The following is a 26,845-nucleotide window of genomic DNA, read 5'->3' as shown; positions in this document are numbered from 1 at the left end:
TGCCCAGAGAGATCCAACTCTTCAAGATTTACCAAAGTGCTGATGCTACTAGGTAACTGCCACTCATGATCCTCCATATCTTCTTTTGTTGTAAAACGCAAGATGCGTAATGATTTTAACTTTCTAATAAAGTCGGGAAGTTCCCTTATTATCGTGTCTGTCGGAAAAAGAAAAATTCTCAAGTTTTAGACTATAAATATGCGGATTTTAATTTTCCAATGGAGTTTGAAAGTTTGGCAGCGTGCGTACCTGATAAGTCTAATTCTGTCAATGAGATCAAATTCCCAATTGACCCTGGAAGTTCTATCAACTTTTCACATCCCGATAATGAGAAGTGCTCTAGTTTAACCAATTTCCCCACTTCTTTCGGCAAATCCATGAAATTCCGGCAATCTTCAATCTTTAACTCAATCAATGACTGTAGATCTCCAATGAAACTTTCAATTCTCTCTAGACTGGAGCATCCTTTAAGAGCCAATCTCGCTAAACCCCAACATTTAGAGATATTTGGGATTGTCGTTATGCTATAACACCGAGTAAAATATAGGACTTTCAAATCTCGTGCCCTCTGTAAAAATGGATGGCATGTCAAGTGTAAGAACCATCACATAGTACATATAGGAATTATCTGACTAGAATTAAAGCATGTAATTTACCTTAATCAAGTCTAATGCTTTTGAATCATCCTTGTATTTAACAGTATAAAGTTTACAGACAACAAGCCGATCCAGAGAAAAGTTGTCTGCCCCAAAATCCTCCTCAGGAGAAGAATGCCAAGAAAGCCATCTTAAATTTGAATGACACTTTGCAAAGTCCCCAACATAAGTTCCCTTTCGTAACTCAAGGAGTCTTAGGTTTGGAAACCTTTCAAAGTCTTCATTTGTAATCTCTGGGATCATTATGGAGAGCGCTTGGACATTTTCCTTCCTCTGCAAGTGAAATTTCACAATGATGTGAAGAAGTTTGTCAACTTCCAGCCACTATATTTAACAACTAGAATGGGTAGGAAAAATTTATAAAGATACTAAACAAAAAGGGAATTCTCAATCCTAGGAGACATGTATTTTATTTGAAATGTTTCCTACTTACCCGATCGATTTTCATGATTTGAAGGGCCTCGTCGTTAATCCACAACCTACTCTGTTTTCTAAGGTCATTTGGACTCTCGTCACGGACAATTTGTCTTCCCAGTGCTATAAGTTGACTGTGCATCCGGAACTTATTGTCGAATATCTTTATCAAGCACTTACTGATAAGGGCTTCAATTCCTATTTCAGGAAAAAATGAACATTCGTCCCACATGAACATTGCATCGGTCTTTTCCTCATTGAAAAAGAAGCATGCTATATCGAGAAAAATTTGTTGTTGGCTTCTATCTAGGTCATCATAACTAACCTTCAACTTCTTTAAAATCTCTTCCACAGGTACATTCTCTAACTTAGCCGATGTCTCCTTCCAATATGCTTTATTTTTTCCCTTAAGTGATGAACCTATCACTTGAACAGTTAAAGGAAGCCCTCCTGTACGTGAGACAATTTCACTTGAAAGCTCATCATAATCATCTAAAGGAAAGTCTCCACCAAAGGCATGCTGATAAAAAAGTTGAAGTGTAGGACCATCATCCATCTTTAGCATCTCATAGGGTTGAATTTTACATTTAAATCCTTCACCTTGCAGAACATCTCTGTTTTTCGTTGTGATGATTATCCTAGATCCTGAATGTAATGAAGAATTTCCTAGTAGTTTCTTAACGTGCTCTTTTTTATCAACATCATCCAAAACCACAAGGACTTTCTTAGTGCTGAGTGTTTTTTGAATCATCTTCATTCCATCTTCACTATCCATCAATTGTTCCACGGATCCAGAACCAACAATGTTAGACAATAATTTCTTCTGCAACTCAACTATGCCCTTCGTGGTCGACGAGCTTTCTCGAATGTCCTCAAGGAAGATGCAATACTTTCCAAAGTGGAAAGATAAGTGATTGAAGACCACCTTAGCAATAGTTGTTTTACCGATCCCAGCCATTCCGTAAATTCCAATAACCCGCACCTCATGATGGTTGACATCTAATAACTCTATCAAGCGTTTTACTCGATCTTCAAGTCCAACTAAACGTTCGGGCACCGATTGTTGTCTTGACTTCAACTTCTCCAGTACCTCTTCAACAACTAATTCAACAATCTTTGCTTGCCTGTCATGTACAAAAGCACTTTCATTAATTGTCGAGATTTATTCCATACCCGTGCATTACACACGGGATTGCCAAAATTTGAACTTGAAAAGATTCAAGTACATCATCAAACATATCTAAGTACACTGAATAATCAATAGAGACTAATTTCTTGAATTGAATTCACGTGATATTTTGTATAGTAATGAATGTAAAAATCTTAGAAGACCATAATATTGGCTTACACGATTGCCGAAGTTACGAAGTGTCTAACATATCATGCATAAGCAAAATTTTCGGCATTTATACCAAGGCCTCGGAAAATTTTTAATACTCGAAATAGGTGAATTATGGAACGAGATAATTTAGACAAATGCGATGTTATGCATTAAACAATCCATTCAACTATTCATTTCCACCTTTATAACATGGGATCAGATTAGATGGGTGATTACTATGCCAAGGCTTTTTAGTTTGGCTATGACAACCCTGAACGGAGGCGAAAATGAAAATAATAAGGAGAAATTGCAATAATTATTTTTCACATACATTGTATCTCGTACTTTCACATTTTTTATCACATTGTATATGTCACCCTAACTTATTAATCCAGTTTCCATTTTCTTATCAAAATCATTTTCATACACTCTCCTCCACCTATCGCTATCGATCTTTACCCTCCGTCCGTCCTCGACCGCTGTCTACTGGTCTGCTGCTCATACGAGCGCAAAGTTCTTGTACCCCCTACACCATGAGTCCCTTCTTTCTCTCTCTCTCTGGGCCACACCAGTCCCCACCATCGCTGACCTGAGATCAAAGGTCACAGAGATCGCCGTCTCCTGTCCAGTCCAGATCTAGGTTAACTAATGGCTTGAGATGATTGGGCCAAGGCCCCGAGATGACGGCCCCACGATTCTTTACACGTTCTAAGGACGCTTTTGCTTCTGTGAATGTTTAGATATTATCTATCTTCACCGATTCTTATTTTTCCTGTGTAATTGGTGCTTCTTGAGGAGCACTCACAATTGTGTAACATAAAGTTGGCACCAGATGCTATCTCAGTTTTTTTCCATCTTTGTCCCGTAGATGGAGAATTTAAATTGTTATTTTTATCACAAAGGTAAATGGATTTTTTGGGTTGAAAATTGTAAAGTTTGATATATGTGGATGAAGATAAAATGCAAAATCTGAAGTTCATTTTCTAATCATTCCAAATATTAGTTGCAAAGGGGTGCTCTTGAATATCCCGTAGCCTTACGAGACAGCGAAGAGGAACAAGGATCCGTAAAAAGAATATGGAGGTCCATGTCATTGAAGTTATTGACATCGTAGGGGAAAATTTTAGGGAAGATGTTAAGAGCAGGGGATGTATTATGTAAAGTTGAACGAGCGCAGCAACTGGAGGTAGTTTTCAATATTTTGCAATAAGAAAAAGAACAAAAGACCAGACCGGAGTGGACTCGTTATCGGTGGATCGCCTCGTTACACAACTCGAGGGAGAGATTTCGAGCGAAACTTCTGTGGAGAAAGATAGGTAGGATAGCAAGGCAAGGGAGTTGTGGAAATGCTACAGACACGTACTAAAAGAAATTATTGAACGGGGCAATGTTGTATCCCCTATAACAACAGAATAAGAAAAAAGCAGGGAAAAGAGTTATTACCTTGTTTTCTTTTCCACGACCGGTCCCTTGTGTTCACCTACCTTTCCAAGAGCTGTTTTCCACGCCTCGTATTCCTCGGGATAGTTTTTCTCGTGTTCTTCGAAAGCAGCTTTATAGAGTGGAACTCTATCTGGTTGAGCCTTAAGTTTAACATCATCAGGTTCCACGAAGAAAAAAATAGGAAGGATACTTTTTTTACCTCCTGAGGCAGACACATTATCTACTATGAGCTTAAGCTCACGGAGGCACCATTTACTGGAAGCATAATTCTGAGAGAAGATGGATATGTAGAGCATAGAGTTGTTGATAGCATGTTCAAGTTCATGACTAATAACATCACCGTAGGGGAGTTCTTCTTCGTCCATGAATGTTCGGAATCCCGCATCTACCAAGCCTTTGTGGAGGAAGTCGGTGAAATTATAACGAGTGTCCTTTCCTCTAAAATTCAGGAACACATCGTACTCACTTCCTGATGCTGGTTCGGCCTTCCAGTTTGCCATAGCTAGGAAGCTCGTTACTGCCAAATATCTCGCCCTCCTCTAAAGAGAAAAAAGGGTCGGTGTGCCGTGGCAAGTGGAGTGCCAATATCTTAAATTCTTGGCCGGCTCCCTTTCAAAATCTAAGTTCAATCGTCTACTTTCCACCTAACGCTCTGTATTGGCAAGTGGACACCGGTGACAAGACTTTATAACAAGTTTGGAATTTTTTAAAGACTCCTTGGGAAACCATAAAGGCCAATCGGGCTATGGTCTTCCTTTGGAATCAACTTTATTTTCTTTTTCCATTTTTTTTTCCTTTTGCATACCTCTTGTTGAGTTGGCCATTCCCTTAAAATCGTAAATGGAGATTTCATGTCACCACAAGATGTTTTTTTTTTTGTCAGAACCACTAGATGTTGATGTTGATGTTGCACCTTATGCATGGGGAAATTTTGATATAGAAATTGTTTAAAAAATTTAAAGAAGTTGTAAAAAAAAACGAAAAATTAAATATGTAAAAGAAACATCAAGAGGAGAAGGGGAAGGATAGTGCAGGCAGGTGGTATTGTAGTGCTTAAATTCGGGATGGTTCTTAAATTGGCCGTTGACATTGCGATACATGCAATGGAATATGATGTCGCTTAAAGTCATCATTTCTTTTCATGTTCCCTGTGGATGCTATCTTGGTCTTTTGTTTTTTGAGAAGTATTAAGAGACTCACTTGGCGTTCCAATGTTTTTTCCTTTTTTGGGACGGTTTCTGACGACTAAATGTTGGATGAATTATTTTTTTTTTCATTTATTTCCTTTTTCGGATTGATAAGATATGTGCAACCCCACGGGTTCGGGGTTGCATTTCTTGAAAATTAAGCGAGGTCCCGTCTTCTTATGTATAGCATTCCACAGACGTCTCTATAGATAAATAACCTAATAGGCAGCAATTTTTTACTCTAGTGTTTGGCATATAATACGTAGAGGACATCCAAGTAATTTTTGGAAGGAAAATTAGTATATTGAACTATCTTAGTTGACTAGAATAAATAACGTCACAACACATTCAAACTCTTTTTGGGGTGGGTTTAATGTTTAAGATAGCGAGACATCATTTGGAGGTACTTTTTCATCTAATTAATATAATTGTCGATGTATGGGATTAGATGAGCTAGATAGACTACGAGCTGCAATCTAGTTTCATATCAATTACAAGTTGAAAAACCTCTCGACATCAATGGATCACTCTGCGTGATCAAGTCAATTCGAGAATGTTTATCAAAAGAATAAGAGCTTTTCTCTTGTCTAGTTTCCAGGAAGAAACAAAGTTGACCGGCAGGCTTTAACATCAAATTTGATTGTCTATTTCCCACGTAACATCCGGTAAGGTGTCCAGGACTTACTAAAATTTTTAAAGACCCCTTGGGTGACCATAAAGGCCAATGAGAAGTTCTGCTTTTTAAATTTTCATTTTCTTGATAAGGACGTCGAGCGTCTAAATTCTTGTGAAATATTGAATCAAGCCCCCCAACTTTTTATTTTGACAAAAAAAAAATCTATCTTTATAATTCAAATGTTGACAAAAAATGATATTCATATTCACTTCCGGGGGGGTTTCCACCTTGTCCGTCACGCGTTTTTTGGGTCGGCTCTCTCCTTGACTAGTGATGTGCAGCTACACTGACACAGACATGTGATTCAAGCATAGATATGCACGAATCGGGAGTAAATTGTCGAATCAATTCTCAACAGCATTATCACTAAAAAATGGAGCTTTTAAAGTATTAATTTGATCGATTGAAATCATTTAGAATTTTGACATCAGTTGAGTTTACATCCTTAAGCATTTAGATCTGGTGAGTTACCCTCTCCACAATTGTTGATGGCCCCACATAAAAGTGGAGGACGGACACAAATAATGGAGGAATGGGCCACATGCATTCATTAGGTTTGGAAAAGTCGAAGCAGACTGACGATCCCACTGCGTACGAAATGATAGAGATGAACCACAAATTCCACAAAACCAGTACAAACATCACGTGATGGATGAATAATTCCAAGGACAATCATTGAAAGAAGCGTCGACCGGCATTGACCAAGTATTTAGTGGAGCTAACACGTGCGCTAAAACTTTACTTATTTCGCCAAAAAGTAATAACTTTTGAAACATGTCTTTTGAGAAAATAGTCCCTTAAGTTTACAAAAACGAATAAACGAATTATTCATAAAAACGTTCAATTATTATAATTAGTAAAAATATTTAATATTGATTAATTACTTCAAGTGATACATGCAATCATTTTAGTAAAAATATTTTTCAAAATTCATTCATTTTTAAAGAAACAAACAGAGCCTAACTTACAACTTACAAGGAGCATGCTCGAGGTGGCAACTACGCTCATTGCGCACTTGCATCACCACCTGAGCTTCGCTACCGCCTCGCCCAGCTCCTATGCCTATCTTGAACTTTTTCTTTTTGGTCGAATCAGAGCCTAAGTTCAATCGGGTCATCAGATCTAGTGGAGCGAGATCCATGTGAGACCCATCATTGGACCTCTGTTGAGTGCACCTACGATGAAGAGGAAACATAGCTGGATTTTACCTGTTAATTAATTAATCTTCCTCTAATGAGACGAAATGCCCGTAAGTTTTTGAAGAATTTCGTACTCTCGAGGGGTTTTATTGTTTTAATTTTTCGGTTTGGACTTCTGAGGGGGTGCATGAAATCCATCCAGAAATAAAATTTCTGTTCCAAACCTATTTCTAGAACAGAAATTCGTTTGGTAACGTAATTCTATTTTTCTATTTCTGAAACAAAAAGTTATTTCAGAAATAGATTTGAAGAAGAAATGACAAACAATAATTTTCTACTTTTTCGAGAAATAGAAATAGAAATCTCATTTTTTTCTCAAATACCCGCCGCCGCCGGTTGCCCGCCACCGCCGCCGATCGCCTCCCACTGTTGGTTTCCACAGCCACCTCCCGCCATCGGCCGACCGACACATTTTTTAGAAGTAGAAATTTTATGTCGTTATCAAATATATTTTTTTGCTCCCGACTTTGCAACGTGTTCAGATTTTTTAGGCTCCTTGGAATGGAAAACCATAAAGGTGAATGCGCAATTAAATAATGGACCGCCATTTAAGACTTTTCCAACGCACTGTCCAAAAGTCTATCACAAAAGAAGAATGTGGCGGTCCAATGGAACCAAAATCATAGCGTTATGGACCCCGCCACGCAATTAACTCCCCCGTCGCTCGTAAAAACTCCCCAAACGGAATTTGTAAAGAATTTTCATTAGGAATTTTGCCACGGAAAACTCAAAAATACACCCATAGAGATGCCAAAATCTCAAACTCTTTTTTTTTTTTTTTTTCATAGAAACTCCCAAACTTATATCAGTGCAACAAAGCACTATCTATTGTAATTTCTTCCAAGACGGTATCTTATATGGCGATTTACATGGACAACAGCAGGCCACCCAAAACAATGTTATTTTTAGCTTCGCTAAGGCCCAGTTGGATTTTGACAAAACTATTGTATGTTTTTTTTTTTTTTTTTGGTCCAATACAAAACTATTGCATGTTAGTTGGGTGGAAACGGGAAAATCTAGTCAAGGAATGATTATGTTCGTTATCTCATTGTACCATGTCTATGTTACAAGATAGATGTCTATGTTACAAGATAGTGCTCATCCGTTTGGCTGGATGGACTAACGTTCGGTGAAGGAACAATTCTATAACGCGTTGTCATCTTGGACCGCCATCGATGTCCGATGTCTCCTTTAGAATCTTTTATGGTCGTTCCACGACAAATTTTCATTTTATTTTGTGTTCACGCGTTGCACGCCATGGTAGACTATAGAGGCAAACCTACTCCTATTTAGATCAATTTTAAATATTTTCTTCTTCCTTTTTCATTTGATAAGTATGCGCAACCCCACAAGTCTAGGGTTGCATTTCTCAAAAATGAACCGAGGTCCCACCTTCTTAGAATTATATGTAGCGTTCTATAGATGTTTCTATAGATAGATTACCTTATAAGCAACCATTATTGACTCTCGTTTTTGTGGAGAGCATCAAAGTGATGGAGGAAAGGAAAATAAGAAATTAGACAACTATTATATTGTACCATCCTAGTTAACTAGAGTACATAAAGTTACACAAACTTTAATTCTTAAAATAGTAGGATATCAGTTCAAAGTATTATTTCGTCAAATAGATATAAGCCATTTATACAATCTTGTTTCACACCAAATATTGAGCTGAAAATCCCCTCATACTGACGGGCAACCTGCGACCGTCATGCCAGTGTGAGGATTTTTCTTACAAAAATAAGAGATATTTTTTCTAGTCTGGTCTGGTCTAGGGAGGAAACAAAGTTTCAAAGCATTGTTGAGCTTTGACAATAATTTGTAGAGTTTATCTCGGCGTGCGCTTCATGCGTGTTGTGCCTTCGCATGGGTTTGCGAGTCTTGCACCCGTTGGAATTGCAATTTGCTCTTCGTTTCCACTAGGAGGTCAAAAGAACAAGACCCGATTGGCTACTTTGGACCGGCGTAATTGAAACGGAATCGACATGGGTCGTGGCAGAAATTTCAATTACCGCAACTTGTTGGCGAACACGGAGGGAAGTCTTTGGTTGACCATATTGGGAAACCGAGAGAAACAGGAAAAGGGCATAAAAAGAAGAATAAATTCACCTGGAGCGGCATCATTAGCTGGTTCCAACTATAGCTCCTCCCAAACAAAATTCTGAGTCTTTATTACATTTAAATGGTCGTGGGTCACAGCATGAACAAGCCAAAGGGTGTGAAAAGCCTTTTGGAAAATGGAAAAAACTTTAGTCTAAAGTGCTTTTGTTAAAAAGAAAAAAATTGTTTGGTAAACTGTGCTTTAGAAAGCAACTTTGGAAGAAATGTCGTTTAGTGGAAACACATTAAAAAAATCTCTTGGTTGCTCAATTTAAGCTTTTTAATTTCTAATTTGCTCAAAATTAGAGTAAATAATACCCTCAACTTTTATAATTTAAATGTTGACAACAAAATGCACTCATTTACTTCCGGGATTTCACCTCGTCTTTCATGCATTTTTTAGGTCGGTTCTTACCTCGACGAGCGATGTGTAGTTACACACTGTCACTGAAATATGATTCGAGCATAGACATGCACGAACCAGGAATAAATTGTCAAATCAATTCTTAATAGCGTTTTTATTTGACAATCGAGCTTTTAAAGTATCAATTTGATGGATTGAATCATTTGTAAATTTGACATCAGTTGAGTTTACATCCTTAAGTATTTTGATTTGGTGAGCTACCCACTCCACCTAAGAAAGGGGGTGGGGGTGGTGTTGGGGACGCTCAAGACCGACAAAGTCCACTGCGTGCCTAAAGATAAAGATGAACCACAATCGAAAATGCTGAGCAACTTCTGAGAAACAAAAAATTTTCTTGTCCTTGCTCTCCTCTCTCTCTCCCTCTCTCTCTCCATCGGATGCCGTCTCTCTCTCCTCACTGAAATTCTCATCATCTTCTTCCGACACTGCTGACCTAAACCACAAGAGAGAAAAAGCCCAAAAAGATGAACAAAAGGTTGCGAATGTGATTGTAGGTGGGGTCGTTTCGTGGACGATGTTGACCCTTCACGCGTCTCTGTCTGTGATTTTAGTATCTGCCTAGGTCCGACAGTGGATGTCCCTGATCTCTCCTTTGGCCTCCAAATCATCTCCTCTCCAGGCACACGGTCGCTCGCCTCTTCTTCAGTTGAATCACTTAGGTTTTTCAAGTTACTCACACTTCATTTGGATTCCTAAAAAGCTATATTGAGTTCAGTCCAGTCTTAAAAAAAAGTTAGTCGTAGCATCAATCGATTGACTTGCAAAATAGTAAATTGAGTGACGCGGCGCATACGACTAACGTCGTAGCATCAAGCGGCCTATAAGGCTAGTCGCTTGGAAGAGCAAAAAGCAAAGCGTGATAGCTAGATCAAATGCAGAAGCTGAGTACAAGCACATGACTTCAACCAAGTGTGAATTAATCTAGCTTCGTTTACTGTTGTAGGATTTGGACCTTAATAAGCTTCAATCTCCTTTGAAATTGTTCTTTGATAATCAAGCACCAATTCATATTGCTTCAAATCCAGTCTTTCATGAAAGGACCAAGCATATAGAGGTCAACTCACTATATCCGTGAGACAAGTTTAAGATAAGACAATTGAGACTCCAAACTTTAGAAGTGAAAGTCAATTAGCTGACATATTTACTAAGGCGCTTTCCACCAAAGCTTTTCAGCATGTGATGACCAAGTAGACCTCTAATGACATCTTCACCCTAGCTTGTAGGATAAGTGTTGGAAAGATAAGGAAAACTAATCAGCAGAATCCAAACTTAATAGGAGATTTGGCTCAAATTAGTAAAGAATGAAATAACAACTGTATTTTCCTTTCCAATAGATATTCATGTTTATCTTCAGAGATATATTTTAGCTTATTTTAAGATAATGAAATCCCCCAAAGATAATACGTTGAATTTGGGGGTTCTCACCGTGGAAGTAGGCTTCCAAGGGTCCTATTCTTGGTCAATTGAACCAGGTTAATTTGACCCCCCCCAAAAAAAAAAAACCAGGTTAAATCAGGTTAAATCCTGATATCCGCTTTCGTGTGCGCGTGTGATTATGTGATACATGGCACTGTCTCGTCCGTGCATATAATCTGTAAAATCTTAGGATGGAAGGGTGAAAAAATCTTCAGCGAATGAGTTGGACGTAGTTGATCCCACGAATCTTCTTCCAAATAATAGATTTAACGATTTCTGTTGGATGTGAATCCGTTGTCCCTCAGCCCACCTGCATTTGCTATTCCGTCCACAAAATGATAAATTTAAGCACGCACGTTTGATATTATACCGTCGCAAGGAGACATGTTTCTATTTCCAGTGAAAAATTAACACGCTGTTTTCGTTGAACTGTGAACAGATTGACTCCGGCTTCGCCGTGTCATGATCTGGCATACCTAACGCGCGTTTCTGGATTCAAAGAATGAAGAATATGACAATACAGTGGGCCAGTGGCTGGTTCGAGGCATTTCCACACAAATATTATATGCTAGTTTAGTGGAAGTGGACAAAACCAATCAAGGAATGATTATTGTTCTTATTTAGTTGTGATATATATAGGTTACAAGATAGTGCTCATCTATTTAGCTTGATGAACGTTTAATTAAGGAACAATTTTCTAAGGGATTGTTATCTTGGGCCGTCTTGAATGTCTGCTATCTCCTTTAGAATCTTTTAAGGTTATAATGATCCGACCTACCAACTAATCCAACAACAATTTATCATTTTATTTTAAGCTCACACGTCACGCCAATGTGGATTGCACCACTTGATTAAGACCGATGATTACTTTAAATGAAGTGCCCCAGACATTTCAACAAATTCAAATTTTTAGGTTCTTTGAAAGAACATAAAGACAAATCTACTACCATTCAGATAAATTTTCAATTTTTTTTCTTTTTGGCTTGATTAGATATGTGCTACCCCACAGATCCAAGGTTGCATTTCCTAGAAATGAACCAAGATCTCACCTTCATAGAATTATATACAGCGTTTCATAGACGACTCAATGATTAAATAACCTCATAAGCAACTATTGCTGACTTTACTATTTGGCATATGCCATATGTACAAAAAGGACATCAAGGTGATAGAGGGAAGGAAATAAGAAACTGGACAGTAATTACATCTTGTATTATCCTAGGTACCTGGAACACATAAAGTCACACAAGCTCTGACATTTTTTTCGTCGTAGATTTAATTCGTAAGATGGCGGACTATCAATTGAAGGTATAGTTTTATAAAATTAATATAAATTGTTTATGCACATGATTAGTTGAGCCAAATAGCTTACGAGTTGCAATCTAGTTTTTTTTTTTTTGGTCGAAGAGTTGCAATCTAGTTCCACACCCGATAATGTGCTGAAAATCTCCTCGATACTGACGAGAATTTAATTTGTCATGTCGGTGCGAGAATCTTTCTCAAAAAAATAAGGGAGGTCCTTCTGATATCCAAATTCAATCCAGAATTTTCTATTTGTCAAAAGAAAAAAAAGATGGCGAACTAACTAATATTTTGATCAGTTAATGAAAAAGCCCAATGCAAAAAAAAAAAGGCATGTTGGTCTTTGAAACAGTTCGAATCATTTTGATAATAATCGGCTTGATCTGTTTCACTGAGAAGGTTTACGGTTCAAGTCCGTATAGCCCTATCTATAACTAATATTATAATTTATTATAACTAATAGAATAGTTTAGTTAACTAGTCTATTAAAACTAGAATAAAATAATATTTTTTTTATGGGTCACACGATCATGCGGACAATGGATCATTTATGAACTTAAGAATGTCGTGGTCTTAGTTGAAACTTCCGTTACGGCACCTCAAGAGCGAACGCGGAGGGGATTCTTTTGGTGATCATATTGGGGAGCTACATTCTCTGCGACACCAATATGAACACCAACTTGAGATTTTGTGAAATTACTGTCAATTGTTCTAAAAATTTAATATGTTAGACGACTTAAGTATGTATCATTATTTCCACATAATTTTTCTAGGGACTTGGAAAGTTTTGCCCTCCTTTTATCATTGATCCTATATTTTCTTTTTCAACATCCTGACATGGGTCAATCCAGTATACGAATAAACTTCATAATTCAAGCGCTCGTACCGTGAATATAGGCTAACATCCAGGATAAACATCTACAGTTAATGAGTCTCAAGAATATGAGAACTTCTCGATATGTTTGAGATCCCAGGGAGGTGCCACTTTGCTAGACTCAGCTCAATTCCCATATAGGGAATACACGATAGAAGAAAGAATTTTCTCGACCGATAGGAAAGGAAGTCGGTCACTTCAACTTAATTGCAACCTCAAACAGTAAACCGACTTCGACAGTTAAAGGCATCGACTTGAAAACAACTTCTAGTGTGTCTGATTTTTGGTTAATCTAGAGGGACGAGAGGTGGCAGATTAAGAATTTTGGAAGTAAGAGTGAAATTACATCATTGGAACAAAACAGTGGACAAGCGGGCAGAGTGTACTAGCGAGGGAAGATCTAGAGTGTACAGTTTCTTCCATATCTTCAACACAATCAAGCCACCAAATTAAACTCCGCATTTACAGCATTGCAAAATAATTCAAGAGAGCCGATGTGATACTCATTTGTTTGCGTCCGAGGAAGCAAGATCAAGCTTCTCCAAACCCTCACACATGTCGAGGTTCAAATCTTCCATGGATGGGCGCCCTTTGAACCTCTGCTTCTGGAGATCATAGCATTTTTCAAGAGACGACTGTCCAAGCAATGGGCAAGCAGATACTATCTCACCAAGGATCTGCTCACTTGGGATGATTTCCTTCAGTGACAGGTATCTAAGCGATTTCAATTGAATCGGTCCAAGTGATTTGACATCACAAGCAGGTAACTTGAGCTCTACTAAATAGCTGCGCCTGTGAACAATGCTAGACAACCTGTAAGGAATAACAGAAATACAGCACCCTAGGAAGGCCAAATCGAGGAACTTAACCTTTTTCTTACTACAAAGCGAATCCATGGCTCCACTTTGTTCAACATTCTTCTCTCTTTCGCTACATGGTCCTCGAATTCAGGATGATCATGGACTTCCTCACCGCCGCATAATTCAATGGAAAGCACACTGACCAAAGGAAATGTTGCACGAAAAAGTCCAGAGGTAACAGACTCGTGGGACAATCACTGTCCTTATGGCGTCCCTCATGGGTAGGAAGGAAAGTATGTACACCAGTACCGAGTCCGGCAAACTACTGATTACATCTTTTCCACCATCTTTATGGCTCTTCCAACATTTCGCGTTGCTTCTTTCCACGACAAAATTATTGCCCTCCATACTTGATGTACTCCATGACACTCTGTGAATTACACAGACATAATCAGAAAAAAAGATGTCAGAGGATTCATATGAAAGAGTTAATGCGTTGTACACCGCTATGATGTCTTCAAAACCACGGCAATAAACCAAAGAGGATCTGATAGAGAAGTCCGGGGCTGAACAGGAATATTTCATAAAGGGGGTTGGAAGTTTGAACCCATCCAGGACATTCCACAAACACCTGAAGCGCAGCAAGAAACAATCTAAGCGATGATGCATGCCGGGAACGACACAAAGTCAGAATTCAATCTCATTCATTTCCGTTATCCAAATTGTCTTCCACATGTCAAACGTTTTTTAGTTAGAGTCCGGCATACAGCAGAGTGCTCCATGATTCTGAGTGGTGAATCGTCTTTGGGTTGGGGAAATTGAAGAGCGAGAAATCAAAATAAATTGCTGTTTTTCCCATCTTCTCAAGATTGGTGCACTCTCAACAAAAAACTAGATGAACTCTTAAGGCACATCCATAGATCGTTACATGCTTAAGCTATTGCTGGAGGCACTAGTTTTCACCATCGAATTCGTGCTTTTGCATCCAGCCTGCTTCATTGAGCTGAAATTTGAATGCAAGTTGTTCTTTCATCTCCAGCACTTGCGATAGATTGAATAAAACAGATAAATCCTAATTTTATACATAGATATGCAGTGAAATCCAGGGTAAGCATAAACAGTTAAGTTCTCGAGAAGATAAGAGTTTCTGTACGAGCTGGAAAAACCAGGAAGGTGTTGCTTTGCCCAGGGGCAATTGAAGCGTTACGGACTTGTAGGTTAAAGATGGACATGGCTGACTTGTGAGCTTCCACAGAGTGTATAGAATTTTAGGGAGACTATGATGGAGGAGTGTGAAGAAGCGAGTAAAGTAACTCGGACTAGAATGTAATAGATCGAGCAGCGGACGTCCGCGGGTTGTAAGTATGTATACCGACCAACGCTCAATGGTCATGTTACCATGAAAAGTTTCGTTGAAAACTACCTGCGAAAGGAGGAGATAAGTAGATTCACACACAGTTGGACTGATTTCACCCAATTCGTAGGACAATGGGTCCATTACCAAATTACCCAGAGCATGTATATATGGCCGATTTTATCGTGAAAGAAAGGTCTTCCATTGAGCTCTAACATCATTTGTGAGGAATAATGAGCTGAAAGGTTTGGATACTTGTATTATTTAAAAAGAAAAAAGAATTCTCAGGCGTCAAATAAGCGACATGATCTTGTTAATTAGTAAGAGGAGCACATTCAATAACACAGTTCTAGAGTAGACATTCAGAATAGATGCGCACTTGAGGACTGCACAACTCTATACTTCACGGAATCTATACAGTAGCCACGGATTGTACTGATATGATGTTGATATACTAATAATTCCAGGGCGGAAATCAGGAATGTTGACCAGCATTGACTTTCTTTCAAGACAAAGAAATGACAGCTAAAGCTGAAAAGTGAAACATCGGTAGCCTCTAAAACGAAAAACCAATTAGAAAAACACAAGAGGGAAGACTACTAATCAACAGTTTGTAACTGGTATCAAGAGATTGTTCAAGAATCTCTATGCTGCAAAAAGTTAGCCAAACTATTCGCAAGAGCTGGGAATTTGAAAAGAAAGGCTGCTAAGAGATTCACTCTTTGACGAAAAAGGACACATCCACTATCAAAATATTCATAAAGCTGCCAGTACAGAGTAGTAGATGTTGCGAATTTGTAGAACTGAGGCAAAAGGGGATACTTCAAGAAGGCCAACTGCTTTTGTAAAGTCTTACCGGATGTGAGACATGCCTGACATAGAATCATCAAGGGTTTCCAAAAGAAAGGGGTGAACACAATCCCACTACCAGTATCTAACCCAAGTGTATTACTGCACGTGTTGAGGCCCTTGGGAAACTCAACAACTTCTGTGAAAACTCTAGCAGCGCATCTGATGTGCAATAATCCTTTGATGGACGGCCAATGTCACTGTAACACGTACTTGCTACATGTTCGCTGCAGAGCCTTCCTGGTAGAAATCTCCATCTTCTCCAGGACCTGGGCATTGTCAAGTAGAAATTCAATGAGCTCAATGACATCAGGCTCCAGTATATAACCATATATCTTAACATGCTTGAGCTGGTGCTCGAGGCAGGGAAATGTGCCGTCCACTAAACTCCAGTAACCAAAGCCATTGAACTCAAATGCAAGCTTCCACCCTGCTTTGGCAAGCTAAAATTTTAAAGCAACTTTTCAATCTCCATTACTTCCAAATTCGAATATTCCAATAAGATTTTACAGTTCAAGCATTCATTCCTCAGATTCATTGTCATCTCTTCCAGGATAAACATAAATAGTGAGTGTTCTCAAGAAAATGAGAGTTCCTTAACAAGCGACAAATGCTAGGGAGGTCTACGCTTTGTCGGATGCAATTGAAGTGTCACATGCTTCCAGCCGAAAGATTGGCATGGCTGATTTGACAGATCCCACATAGTTAATACCTAATTTAAGAAGAATAAATTGGACCCACTTTAAATGAAAAATAGTACAGGACATACATTGTGGATGCTCGAGAGCATGTGCATGTATGGAGTAACCGAAATGAATTAGTATGATACCAATTGAATTCGGAGTCTTGTCAAGAAATTAATCAGATTATGCACAATATTAAAAAGACAAATCATAAGAGCATGGATATGCATGTTTGAAATGGGAATAGATATCACATTAAAAATGAAAACAATATCGTCTTCAAAATGCCACGAGGCAAATGGGGACACAAAGAAGACAGGCACCTAGCAAGTTGTAGTTTTCAGTTAAATGAGTGGGTTATGGATAGTAGTTTATATTTGCTCAAAGTTCATAAGCCAGCAGATGCAAGGGCCGCCATATAAAACAATAAACAAAAGAAGAACCCAGCCTAAGTAAATAATATTTTCTTTTACTCTTCATCCAGGACATTACCTCATCAACCAAAGCAATAAAAAAAGCAACAAAACACGGAAGCCAAAGCAGAGAAACGGCACAGCCACTTGCCATTTCGAATGAGACCCATTCAAAATCAGTTCACCCAACTTCCATTCTACAAATTTTAGGACAATTGGAATGGGAGATATCGTATCAAAAAAATAGCCAAACTCCTTACCCGAAGGATCGGTACCCAAATCGATCACAAGTACCTCAAAGCAAGACAAGTTGGGTCAGAGCAACAGGAGAGAAACCATACCAGTATGCACCAATCGCACAGCATAAAATAAGGACTGCCGGCGAGCTTATCTAGAAGCGATCCGAACTCACGATAGTCCCCAAATGGCAATCTAAAATAACGACCGAAGCAGGGGGACGTATCAACCGGTGATTACATATCAGTTACCTTGACAGACTCTATATTCCCAGAAATATCCAGAATCTTCACATTAGGACAAACTAGCTCCAGATGCCCACGCAGATGTATGGTTAAATGTTTAATATCTGATCGAGCAAGATCAACCTTTTCCGAATAGGCGCAACCCACCAAATGTAACTCTTCAATAGATGGGCCACTACAGAATTTGGGCTCATGGAGGCCATAACAATCTTCAAAAGACAATTCTTTCAGCAATGGGCTACCGGATAGTATGTCGGCCAATTTGTCGTGTCGTCAGTCAACTTAGTTTGCTTCATAAACAATCTTCTAAGCGACCTTAGTTGTACCCATCCCACCGGTCCGACCTCACGTGAAGCCAGCTTCAGCCCTACTAAGCAGCTACACCTAAGAACAATGCTGGGCAACAGCATGTAACGCTTACGTGGGAACTGCCTAGCACACCCTAAGAAGTTCAAATCAAGCAACTTAACCTTTCTCCTTGCTGCAAAACGAATCCACGAACCCATTTTCTTCAACCTTCTTCTCTCTTCAGTCACACCATGCTCATAATAAGAATGAATGGAAGTATACCTGAGCCGGACAGTTTAAATTAAGACGGAACGAATCAATCGTGGGGTTCTCGTGCAGAGTTAGCACACGGTGGGCAAAATTCACGAGTCTCTCATCCACTTCAAAAGCACGGTGATCCTCTTTGCAGTTGTGGTAAGCACAGAGATCGACAGATAAGTGGCAGGTAGAAGCCCATAGATAACGGAATCTCGGCACCATCGAAGTCCTTACGGCGCCTCTCATGGGCAGGAAGGATAGAATATGGAGGAGCAGCGAGATATCGCAGGACAATGCTTTTAATAGGTCGAAACAAAGGTCTGTCATAGAAAACTAGGACTCATAAAGAACAACACAAAATGGGTTTCCGAGAATCAGGCTAGTCAGGAATTTCGACAAACAGTTGGTGTGGAACGTAATAACAAACCAATCTTCGGTAACAAGGGTAGTCACTCAAGTACCTAAAGGCAAACGGAGGGAGTGGCAGAAGATTAAAGCGTTGTTTTTTACGTTGCGCGCGATTGGCGTACAAATTCAACCCGGATTGCTATGCAAAATCAAGTGGACCTCCACTTTCGGCCCTATAGTTCAGTCGCTGCACGAAGAGAGTGATGTGAATCCCTGGACATGGTTTGTTCGCGATCGAAGGAATTAGTAGTGCCTTCGGGGGAGCCCGCTGGATTTAATAGTTCATCTAGGTTGGGCTCCCATGCACCAATGCAGCCCAGACTTGCCCCTTTATCTGTACGTTTGCTTTAAATGAAGTGCCCATGGCACGGTTTTCACTTCCAAACTCATTCCAAAACACGCAGAAAATCCCAGCACGGTTTTAACGAGAAGGCTCTATCTTCTTCGAGTCCCGATCGACTTTCTCGTTGTCGTTCTCCTTTGAAGCCTTTTCGACCGGTCCGACAGAGATTATATCCGTCGAAAACCTCTTCCTCAGCTTCCCCACGAGCTTAACGGGGTCGAAACCTCCAGTCGCGATCAGCTTATGGTCCTTCACGCCCATGGTCAGCGAATCGACTCCTGCACAGAACTAGCGAAATTCACCCTCTGTATTGACTCAGTTAACTTAAGTGCAGATATTAAGATCTCGGGTTTGTTCTTTTTGTAGAAATAGAGAGAGGCGAGGAGAAAGCTTGATCTGATTTATACCTGCACATGCCAAGACAGAATTTAAGGCCGTCTCCATTTTCCTCTCACCGTGCCAATCCTGCTTGAGCACGATTTTCTGTCACCACAAAAATGGAGGCAGCAACGTCAAAATAAACCCCTTTCAACCCAACTAAGGACCACTTTTCTCTTCAACCTTAAAAAGAAAGGTTAAAAGGGAATAAAAGTTAGATGGTCAATTCCGAATATATACGGAAACACCTGAGGGTGAGAGCTTACCAGCATGTTTTTGGAAGTGTGTTGTATTTGACAGAACTGATGTTTGCATATTTCAAGTAAAGAAGTCGAGCAGAGGAAGGAAAAAACGAGTGCGTGTGGGGAGAATCTTGGGGACGATTTGGAGTCCGAAACCCATTTGTTCCTCGCTATTTCCCACAGAGAAAGAGATTGGATAAAGACACCACAAGTGTCATAACTTTCGTACGGCCCTTACTTGAGTGTCATAACTTATATACGGCGCTCACTTAAGCGTCATATTTTTTTTTTTTCTGATCACTTAAGTGCTATAACTTTTGGATTGATCACTTGAGTGTTATAACTTTTTAAAAACGTTCACCACAAGTGCTATGCTATGTCGGACTTTCAACACTTGGTAAACGTTTTAAAAATAAAATTGGCACTTAAGTGATCGATTGAAAGTTATGACACTCAAATGAACATTTTTTTTTAAGTTATGGTACATAAGTGGTTGCAAAAAAAAAAAAAAATAGCACTCAAGTGACCGATTGATGGAATGGAAATTCTTTTATTTCTTTTATGAGAAATATAAAAGCGCCGTACGAAATTTATGGCACTTGCACTGTACTTATCCCAAAAAGAGAGGGAGGGGTTTGAGGAGCAAATCTCGGGTCTCTTCGCAACCAAGAAAGAGCGACATAACGAAATGGAATGCAAAAAGGAGGACTTGGAGAGAGAAGAGAAGTGCTTTGGTTGATTATATTTATTTCAATTTCTATACTAATCTTACTTCTCATTTGTGTTCCAAATCTATTTATTGGCTAAAAATTTATCCTAAAAATAAAAAAAAAATGAAATTGCATTAACGAACGGATTTCTATTCTAAATCTGTTTTCAAGAATAAATTAGAGATCTCGCAATCATTTCAAGCTATGTTTTTTGAAAACTATGATTTGTAATATATCATCTAATATCTCATCTACAAAAGCAATTTTGTAAGGTTAATATTTATAGAATGACTAAATGAGTTTATTGGCATTATTGAAGAAACAAAACTATCCAACACCATAAAGACAAGTAGGGAAAAGTTCCGGCCAAAAAAAAAAAAAAGAAAGGTAGGGCTAAGTAAAAAAAGAAAAAAAAAATGCAACCTAAATAGTTAAAGTACAAAACAAGTCACGTTAAAATGTTCCTCTAATACATAAGACTTCCTTTCAAATTTTATTCCTTCCTTTACGAGCACAAGACTATTGCGCAGCAGTGCCAAAGTTCGGGCAATTATTGCTAAACATCATGGCTTCATACTAAATACATATCATATTACTTAATATCCAACACTCATTTGTGTATTTATTTAATTTATACAAAAAAAATTTTAAAATTAAGAAGAATATGTTGAATGAACACTAACATATTTAATTATGTAAATATCATCTCCGATATATTTTCGTTGTTGGGTTAAAAAAAAATTTGTCCATGTAAATTTCAGATTAATATTTGACTTTTTACTGTTTCTGTAGTTTTACCAAATTATAGCATCAAATTAAAATTTGAACAAATCAATTTTCAAATCAGTGCACTCACGTAGTCTACTGTATATTGATGAAGAAGATGACGCACCTGGCCAGATGGATGAATCAACTCTCCCAATGACGTCCACAATCTTATATGCAAGTACTTCAGAGAGGGCGGAAGCTTCCCGAGTTTTGGACGTTGCTTATGCAGAGTAAGCTCTTCCAGATGAGAAAGAGAAGCCAACTCTGGAAGTGCGGGGATGTTTGGCACATTTAAATCTAACTTTTTCAATCCAGATAACCTCCCAATCCACGTTAAGTTGCATCCTTTTTTGTTTGCTAGAAACTTTAAGTTGCATCCTCTGGTTGGATTTGCTTTGGCAATAACTGTACCTGATAAGTCTAACTCTATCAATGAGGTTAAATTACCAAGTGAGCTCGGAAGTTCACTCAACGCACAACATCCCTGCAATGAGAGGCGCTTAAGCTCAACTAGTGCCCCCACTTCTTCTGGCAAATGTGTAAGACCAATGCACCCTTTGATGTCTAGCTCCAGCAACGACTGTAGATGTCCAATGAAGCTTTTAATCCTCTTTACCCTGTTGCAGCGTGCAAGAGTCAACCTCTCTAAACGCAAGCATTTAGAGAAGTCTGGGATTGTCGTTATGCCAGCACACTCAGTAAGAGATATAACTTTCAAATTCTTCGCCCTCTACAAAATTCAATGGCATTCAAGTGAAAGAACCATTCATAGTACCTAGTGGGACTACTAGACTAGAATTAAAACAAATAATTTACCTCGATCAAGTTCCATGCTTTTGAATCATCCGTGAAGCCATTTGCGCCAAGTTCAAAAACAACAAGATGATCCAAATACATATTGTCCGGCCTAAAATCCTGACGAGGACAACGCCAAGAAATCCATCTCAACTTTGAACAACACTTTGCAAAGTCCCCAACAAAGGTTCCATTCCGCAACTTGAGGAATCTAAGCTTTTGTAATCTTTCGAACTCTTGATTTGTGATCTCTATGGAGTCATCCAATCCATCTATGTCAACCGCTTGAACCTTGTCTTTTCTCTGCAAGTGAGATTTTGCAATAACGCTAATAACTTCATCAACTTCCAACCACTGTCGCACAACTAGAATGGGGTTGGGAAATATGACAAAGATCCCAAACAAAAGAAAACAAAGGAATCCTTAATTTCAAGCTTACAACTTTGGTTTGAAAAATGAAAATGGAACTATTTGACTTACCTCTTCGGTTCTTATGATTTCAATGGCCTCTTCTGCAATCCACAACCTGCTCTGCTTTCCAAACTCATCTAGACTATCTTCATGGACAATTTCCCTTCCTAGTGCTATGAGTTGATCATGCATCCAAAACTTATCATTGTCCAGTATCTTTATCAAGCACCTCTCGATAAGGACTTCGATCTCTCCTAGGGGATTGAATTGACAAGATGCCCACATATAAATTGGATTGGTCTTCTTCTCATTGAAAAAGAAGCATGCTATATCCAGAAAAATTTGTTTTTGATTTTTGTCTAGGCCATCATAGCTGATTTTCAACCTCTTTAGAATTTTTTCCTTAGGTACTTTCTTTAAATTGACCAATGTCTCCTCCCAAACTGCTTTGTCTCTCCTTTTAAGTGAAGAACCTATAACTTCAACGGCCAAAGGAAGCCCTCCAATACTTGAGACAATTTCATTTGAAAGCGAACAATAATCATCCCGAGGAAAGTTTTTACCAAAAGCATGCCGACAAAAAAGCTGAAGTGCAAGAGGAGCATCCATTTCTGGCATCTCATATCGTTGAATTTCACCATTAAATCCTTCATCGGATGGAATAGTTTTGTCTCTTGTTGTAATGATTATGCGAGATCCTGATGGTAATGAACAATTTCCTATTAGACTCTCAATATGCGGTTCGTCCGCAACATCATCCAAAACCACAAGGACCGCCTTATTCGAGAGTGCTTCTCCAATCCTCTTCATTCCTTGTTCCCAGTCCTTGACTTGTTCTGCAAATCTTGACCCAACAATGTCAGATAGTAATTTCTTTTGCAGCCGGACTATGCCCTCCTTGGTCGACGAGCTTTCTCGAACGTCCTCAAGGAAGCTACAATGGCTTCCAAAATGAGAAGAAGATAGTTGATTAAAGACAACTTGGGCCACAGTTGTTTTACCGATCCCACCCATTCCATAAATTGCAATGAGTCGCACATCACTTTGGTTGATATCTAGCGACTCTATCAAGCGTTTTACTTGAGCATGATGTCTAACTAAATGTCGAGGCAATATTTTTTGTTTTATATCCATCTTCTCCAATAGCTCTCTAACAACTGAGTTGACAATCTTTGCTTGGCTGCCATGTACAAAAGCCCTTTCATTAGTTGACTAGATTAATTTCATTCTCACCCATCACATGTGGAATTGTAAAAAATTTAAATAGATTGAAGTTTATCATGAACGATATATGAATACACCGAATGATCATTATAGGCTAATTTGGTATAATTCACTTGATTTGTTGTACATTTATGAGTATAGAATTTGATGAAAACTATAGTATTGGCCTACATGATGGCGAAAGTTACTAGGTGACTACTATGTCAATCATAAACAAAATTTCGGCAATTATAGCTAGGCCAGGAAAAATAATATCAGCACTCGTAATAGGAAAATATGAACCGAGATACTGTAGACAAATGCAACGTCATCCGTTGGACACCACAATATGTGAAGAAATATGTATTCACGAAAGGAAAAAAAGCCCAAGACATGTGTCTTTCCTTAACTTATGCATCTCAGTTTCCTATGGATAATTGGATATGATTACGTCAAGTGTAATGGCATTTAAAGAGCCATGTCACATTAAGATTGGTTCAAATTTTGAGATAGAGAGGCGCAACTTGATGGTTAAGGAACGTAGATATGTGTTCGATTCTCCACGCCATCAAGTGGATACATTTCTATGTTTTGATTCCCTACCTAGGCTTTGGCTTGTACTTTTCCTGACCATAGAGTAAGTAGCGTAAGTCATAGTTTCGTGATTTACCTGTCTAAGGTGGACTTCCTTATCGATATTAAAACAAAATGCCGAGGCTCTCTCAGTTTACTTTTCAGTAAATCCGTCTTTTGGTTAAAACTCCTACATTACCCCAAAGCATAAGTGACTGGCCACACCAAAAAAAATTTATGCAAAAACAGCTCATTCACATTGGAGAAGTTAATGGCCGCCCACATGCTATAATAATGCATACTATTACTCGGTATTACTTTACCATATGTTACATTTAAATTTATCAATTGCCAAATTATGTGTTGCTACGATGAATGATGCGAAAGCATATTTTCGAGCCATGTGGCCGACTATTCATTTTCACCTTTTTTACTTCAGACCAGATTAGATTGGTGATTACTATTCATTTTCTCATTTCAATTTCAAGTTTGCCTAAGACGAACCTGAAGTAAGGTGAAAAGGAAAATAATAAGGACGAATTGCAAAGCCATTTTCCACACACATCAACTTGCATCTACATAAATTTAACACGCGATTTTCACATGTTTTCAAATTGCATCTGTCGCCGTAACTTATTAATCAAATGGGGTGATGACAAGTTCTCTCCCCCGCCCTCTCCCCTATCCCTTTGTGGGCCCACAGCACTCGGAGGCCTCCGTCACTACAGGCTATCGAGGAGCAATTGTCGTCGCCTCTGGCCCGGTCCAGATCGAGGTTGTGCAGCCTCGATTTGGACCTCCCCCGAGCTATGCAAAACTCGTGGCCCTGAGATGACAGCGCGTCATTCTTTACATATTCTTAATATGCTATCGCTTCTATCGAATATTTTTACATGATTTTTTCTTCACCCAATCGTAGTTTCCTTGTGTAATTGGTGTTTCTTGTGGGATGCCACATGCATATTCTGGGTTAATTTTTTTCCCTGAATACGCTAAAATGGTTATTTGATACGTGAGGATGCAGATCTAATTGAAGTTATCCATTTCATAGGGGAAATTCTTGGGGAAGATGTAAAAAGAAGAGGATGAGAAGTTGAGGAGAGCAGCAATCGGACACGTTGTCTTAGGCAAACTAAATGAAATAGCAAGGTATCTTAAAAGAGTGTTACCTTTGGTCCTCTTTCACGTTCCATCCCTTAATTTTGCCCACCTCTTCAAGAGCCGCTCTCCATGCCTGCACTTCGTCGGGAAACTTCATCGCGTGTCTCGATAAAGCATCACTATATAGTGGAGTCTTCAGTTTAACATCCTCAGGCTCTATGTGGAAAAAAATGGGAAGCACACGTTTTTGACCCTCTGATTTAGACACATTTTCTACTATGTTTGCAAGCTCACGGAGGCACCATTTACTGTCAGCATAAGTCACGGAGAAGATTGGTATGTAGATTATGGAGCTATTGATAGCACATAGAAGGCTCTCACCAATCACATCACCGACACGAAGTTCCTCATCGTCCCTAAATACTCGGAATCCGACATTTTCCAAGTCACGGTAGAGGAAATCTGTGAATCCATTACGAGTATCGGGTCCTCTAAAACTCAAGAACACTTGGTACTCACCTGCTGATGCTCGTGCAGCATCTCTACTCGTTCCGGCCTCTGAGTCTGCCATAGCTAACAAGATTATTACTTCCGGATCTCTCTCTCATCTAAAGAGAAACAAGGTTGGGGTTGTGTGGCATTGCTAAGAAATGAGCTGAGGTTTTGGATATGAACGAGGCAAGTGACTTTCAAACCTCAAATGCTCGGCTGGCCCACTGTGGTGTATATTTCCCACCTAACGTTCTGCATTAGCAAGTAGACAACGCGAAGGTGTCCAAGACTTTTTAACAAATTCGGAAATTCTTTTAAAGATTCCTTGGGAGACCGTAAAGGCCAATCAGACGTTCTCCTCCTTGTAAACAACAAAACTCAAGAAGAGAAGGGTAAGGATAGTCCAATTAGACGGCGCATGGGAAGAGCACGCGGAGAGAGAGGGAGAAAGATTTTGGATGACGGACGATGCATGTGAGCATGGGGAGAAAGTGCAGCAGCATGAATTGTATAGCCATGTTCAGCGCATTCACTGCCAAGCACGCGTGCTTTTCCTTGTCCGATCAATACGCCATGTCCTTTGGTTAGTCCAAAGCGAAAGGTCATGCCCTTTTTTTTTTAATGGCAAATGCGGCAAAAGAGGGACAAGAGTTATCTGGAAGTCTTTAATTTTGGGAGGGTTCTTAATTTGGCCATTGACATAACACAACGTGAAATAGGAACTTACTTCTGACCCAAAAAAAGAAAAAGAAAAAGGAACTTACTAAAAATATAGGAATTGGTTAATTAGGGAGAGAAGTGTCAAAAAAGTCTTAAACCTATTACATTAGTGTCAATTCAGTCCTAATTTTTTTTGTGCCAATTCAGTCTTAAACCTTTTGTGTTGGTGCTAATTAAGTCTTAAAATTTTATTGATGTCAATTGAGTCATAAACCTTTTGCATTAGTACCAATTCAGTCCTAAACTTTTTGTTTTAGTGCCAATTCAGTCCTAAATTTTTTGTATTTGTACCAATTGAGTTAATCCGGACATTTTTGGCCAAAAATTGCTAACGTGGACGTCGTTGTCCTACGTGGCATGGCTAGTGCTAACTTGGACATTTTTTTTTATATATTATTCTAATATTTTAAATTATTTTTAGGCATTTTTTATTTTTCAAAAAAATATTAAAAAATATCTACATTAGCGACAACCGCGCCACATACGACAAGTAATATCCGCGCCAGCGATTTTCGGTCAAAATTGGACGAATTGACTCAATTGGCATAAATACAAAATATTT

General features: G+C 38.9%; 2 protein-coding genes across 5 annotated transcripts in view; both read right to left on the bottom strand.

The window, feature by feature from the left end:
- Nucleotides 1-26,845, bottom strand: part of LOC115727986 (disease resistance protein L6-like) — a 449,825-nt gene that overhangs the window by 99,908 nt on the left and 323,072 nt on the right. The gene's annotated exons all lie outside the window — the stretch shown is intronic.
- Nucleotides 88-25,774, bottom strand: LOC125314722 (disease resistance protein L6-like). 4 transcript variants are annotated; one of them, XM_048277655.1, is made up of 5 exons: nucleotides 25,140-25,774; nucleotides 22,264-23,374; nucleotides 21,805-22,086; nucleotides 21,616-21,718; nucleotides 88-465 (listed from the first exon to the last, which is right to left on the bottom strand). In XM_048277655.1, the coding sequence occupies exons 1-5, from the start codon at nucleotides 25,640-25,642 to the stop codon at nucleotides 191-193; spliced, it is 2,274 nt and encodes a 757-aa protein (XP_048133612.1). In that variant the 5' UTR covers nucleotides 25,643-25,774; the 3' UTR covers nucleotides 88-190. The 4 variants fall into 4 exon arrangements, with proteins under 4 accessions (XP_048133612.1, XP_048133613.1, XP_048133611.1 ...); XM_048277656.1 differs by lacking the exon at nucleotides 21,616-21,718 and having other exon boundaries at nucleotides 339-465; nucleotides 25,140-25,772; XM_048277654.1 differs by lacking the exon at nucleotides 88-465 and having other exon boundaries at nucleotides 20,915-21,718; nucleotides 25,140-25,773.

This window comes from Rhodamnia argentea, chromosome 4, assembly GCF_020921035.1.
Source record: "Rhodamnia argentea isolate NSW1041297 chromosome 4, ASM2092103v1, whole genome shotgun sequence".
In the NCBI taxonomy this organism is placed as follows: Eukaryota; Viridiplantae; Streptophyta; class Magnoliopsida; order Myrtales; family Myrtaceae; genus Rhodamnia; species Rhodamnia argentea.
This window is presented reverse-complemented; position numbering and strand designations above follow the sequence as displayed.

Coding starts and splice junctions, on each gene's coding strand:
- LOC125314722 (XM_048277654.1), bottom strand. CDS start 25,642: ATGGCAGACTCAGAGGCCGGAACGAGTAGAGATGCTGCACGAGCATCA. Junction 22,087..22,263: donor AAATCATAAGAACCGAAGAG/GTAAGTCAAATA, acceptor TCTCACTTGCAG/AGAAAAGACAAGGTTCAAGC. Junction 21,719..21,804: donor AAGCATGGAACTTGATCGAG/GTAAATTATTTG, acceptor TGAATTTTGTAG/AGGGCGAAGAATTTGAAAGT.